At 48.0% G+C, this 3,412-nt stretch overlaps 1 protein-coding gene across 1 annotated transcript; it reads left to right on the top strand.

Moving 5' to 3' along the window:
• The first annotated feature begins 230 nt into the window (after positions 1 to 230).
• On the top strand, positions 231 to 1,978 carry LOC115244758. The gene is made up of 2 exons (XM_029822684.1): positions 231 to 530; positions 674 to 1,978. The coding sequence occupies exons 1-2, from the start codon at positions 231 to 233 to the stop codon at positions 1,976 to 1,978; spliced, it is 1,605 nt and encodes a 534-aa protein (XP_029678544.1).
• The last annotated feature ends 1,434 nt before the right edge of the window (positions 1,979 to 3,412 follow it).

Genomic DNA, 3,412 nt, shown 5'->3' with positions numbered 1-3,412 from the left:
CTAATAAACGTTCTTAAAACTACGCTCACGTAAGTAATCTTTCAAATCCTATTCCTCCAGCGAATCTACGGATTCGCGCTACACATTGCTTCTCGCTCAACTCTGAGCGTATTTCTCAAGATTCGGGCGATCTCGTCGAGGTTGACTCCCGAACATATTGGTTCTTCGAGCCAAATAGAAGCGTGTGTGGAGGATAAGTTCGCGAGTGAGTGATAGTTCATCCAACCACAATGTCGGAGCACGTCGCACATCAGCAGCAGCTGCAGCGAACGATTGAACGCGCTCTCGAGAACTTTAAAAAAATCGGTAGGAGCAATCTAACACCAGCTAAGGTGCGGTCCAGGATCTCAACGCTCAAGGAATACTGGAGTCAATTCTCCAATGGACACGCAGAGGTGTCGCGGAAAGTCCCGGAAGCAATCCGGTCGTCTTTCAGTTACTTCAAAGACAATCATTACGACGCGACTCAAGCAATATACGAAAACACTCTGGACCACATGGCGGACATCCTGGAGGAACTGGAGCCGGTCGTGAGTCCAAATTCGTCTCTTTCCTCGACGAGGCTGTTTCTGTGTGCCCTTCGTTCGTGAGTAAGAATGCGAGTCAACGGCAAGAGCCCGTTAAGCAGCATAAACGTTGCTTCAATTGTTTAAGCGCGACGCATTGCGCACAGGAATGTCGGAGTAAATATTCATGTCGGGTTTGCCACAAAAAGCATCATTCGATGCTACATGTTGACTCGGATTCAAGTTCCTCGAGAACTATTATGCCGGATTGCTCGTCGCCTCAACCGTCCGGTTCGACACCGGAAGTAAATTCTCTGATCGCCTCAACAAGAAAGCGATCACCCCTCTTATTAACGACGACCTGGGTAACGGTGCGCTGTCCGTCCGGTCGTACCGCTGTAATCCGAGCGCTCCTCGATCAAGGCTCGGAAATGACTTTCATCTCTGAAAGTTTAGCGCAACTCTTGCGCGTCAAACGCATTCGTATGCCGATCTCCGTTTCCGCCGTCGGCGGGATTAACGCGGGGACTTTTCAACACGCGACACACATATTTATTTCTCATCGAGAATCTCTCGCTCCGTCACTTTCAACCACCGCGCTAATTCTAAAGTCGCTAATCTCTTATACTCCGAGAAGACACGTGGATCTCTCATCACTGTCTTATCTCTCCGATTTACCGCGAGCAGATTCGGATCCGACGAGTTCCGATACTATCAATCTTATAATCGGAGCCGATCTCTATAGCGACATCATTCGCGACGGTGTTCACAAAGGAAGCATCGGACAACCCTTCGCTCAGAATTCCATTTTCGGATGGATAATCTCGGGACCGCTCACGTCGCTCGAGAGTCAAGATCCATTTCAGTCGACAATGACTTCCGTTCATTGCACTCGCGATAGCATTTCCGCTCATCACACTACAAGCTCTACCTCTCTCGAAGAGGAACTTCGTCGATTTTGGGAGATTGAAGAACTCCCACGACAATTAATTCTTACTCCGCAAGAACAAGAGTGTGAAGAGCATTTCTGCTCGACGCACTATCGCGACTCCGACGGCCGGTACATTGTTCGCCTTCCGTTCAAAACGAGTCCTCCGATCGATATCGGTAATTCAAGATTTCGCGCCGAAAACATTGTAAATTCGCTAGTACGGAGATTTCGCGACAAACCCGAGGTCGCGAAAGAATATTCCGACTTTATTACCGAATTTGAACGTCTTGGGCATATGCGGCCAGTGCCGATGCCGCAAGGTGACATAGAACCAGCTGTCTATCTCCCGCATCACGGGGTGATCCGGGAAAGCAGCTCAACCACGCGTCTTCGCGTAGTTTTCAACGCTTCAAGCGTTACGTCGAACGGCACATCTCTAAACGATTACAATGGCGACGCTATAAATACGTGTATTCATCCGACATCGCGAAAATGTATCGCCAAATTCTGGTTGATCCTCGCGATACAAATTATCAGCTGATTTTGTGGAAACGATCGCAATCGTAACCGTTTATCGATTATCAACTTTTAACAGTGACGTATGGAATGGCCTGTGCGCCATTTCTTGCCCTTCGAGTATTAAAACAATTAGTCATCGACGAAGGTCAGCATTTTCCGCTTGCTGTTCCTATCCTGAGAAATAATATTTATGTCGATGACTTACTATTCGGAGCTGACGATACGACTCGAATTCGGCAAACGCGCGATCAATTAAACTCTATATTAAAGCGCGGCGGATTCGTATTGAGGAAATGGGCTAGCAATTCGCCCTCTCTTCTCGCGGACATCGACATCGCGGACCACGGTTTAGCCATTAAAAAACCTCTTGCTGAAGACGAACAAATCAAGATCCTCGGAATCGGGTAAAATCCGGCGAACGATGTTTTCGAATTTCGCGTCTCGCTCGCTGATAACGCCCCGGAGACAAAGCGTACGATTTTGTCCGCGATCGCAAAGTTTTACGATCCGCTCGGGTGGGACACTCCGGTCACGATCACTGCTAAAATCTTTATGCAGCAACTCTGGCGGCTTAAAATTGGTTGGGATGACGCGATCTCCGAACCACACATAGCAAGATGGAGAGAAATTTACTCTCGGCTCTCGCATCTTAGTTATTCGCGAATCACTCGCTGGGTCGGTCTCGGATCGGACACAAATCACGCCGAAATCCACGGATTTGCTGACGCGTCGACACATGCGTATGCCGCATGCGTTTATATTAAAATCATTTCGTCATCAAGCTAAATTACGACAACTCTGCTCGTTGGAAAATCAAAGGTCGCACCATTAAAACCTCTGAGCATACCACGATTTCGCGCGGAATATTCGGCGATGAAATTATCAATCGCGAGCAATAGTGGCATGGACCTCCATGGCTGCTTTTTGATTCCGATAAATGGCCTGGTAACAATGAGCGTCTTCCTGACGACGCGCCTCTTGAAGAAAAAATTAATTCGCTGCAATGCTCTCAACCTTACGTTACGTGGAACCTCGCTTCAAGATATTCATCGTGGCCAAAATTAATTCGCGTCACCGCGTATCTCATCAAATTCATAAGCTCATGTGATCGTAATCGCTCGTCGTCGTTCTCGCTTCTGTCGTCTCACTATCCAGCATCGAGAAGCATCGCGCTTTCTGCATCCGATTGCAATACTGCCAGAATTTTCTGGATTAAGAAAATTCAAGCCGACTTATTTCCGACAGAAATAAACGCGCTGTCAAATAATTAGAGCCTCTCGTCGAGAAGCTCACTTCTCCCACTTCGACCGTTCCTCGATCGGGACGGGATTCAACGCGTGGGTGGCCGGCTTAACAAAGCCCCGTTGCCAATGCCGGTTCGATATCCGATTCTTCTCTCATCTCATCCTCTCGTTACATTGATTGTGAATCAAACTCATTTACGAGCGTTACATGC

This window comes from Formica exsecta, unplaced genomic scaffold (assembly GCF_003651465.1).
Source record: "Formica exsecta isolate Colony F162 unplaced genomic scaffold, ASM365146v1 scaffold855, whole genome shotgun sequence".
In the NCBI taxonomy this organism is placed as follows: Eukaryota; Metazoa; Arthropoda; class Insecta; order Hymenoptera; family Formicidae; genus Formica; species Formica exsecta.
This window is presented reverse-complemented; position numbering and strand designations above follow the sequence as displayed.

Excerpts from the sequence above, each read along its gene's own strand:
- LOC115244758 (XM_029822684.1), top strand. The coding sequence starts at position 231 with ATGTCGGAGCACGTCGCACATCAGCAGCAGCTGCAGCGAACGATTGAA. Across the intron at positions 531-673 it reads TGGAGGAACTGGAGCCGGTC|GAATGTCGGAGTAAATATTC; the intron begins GTGAGTCCAAAT and ends CATTGCGCACAG.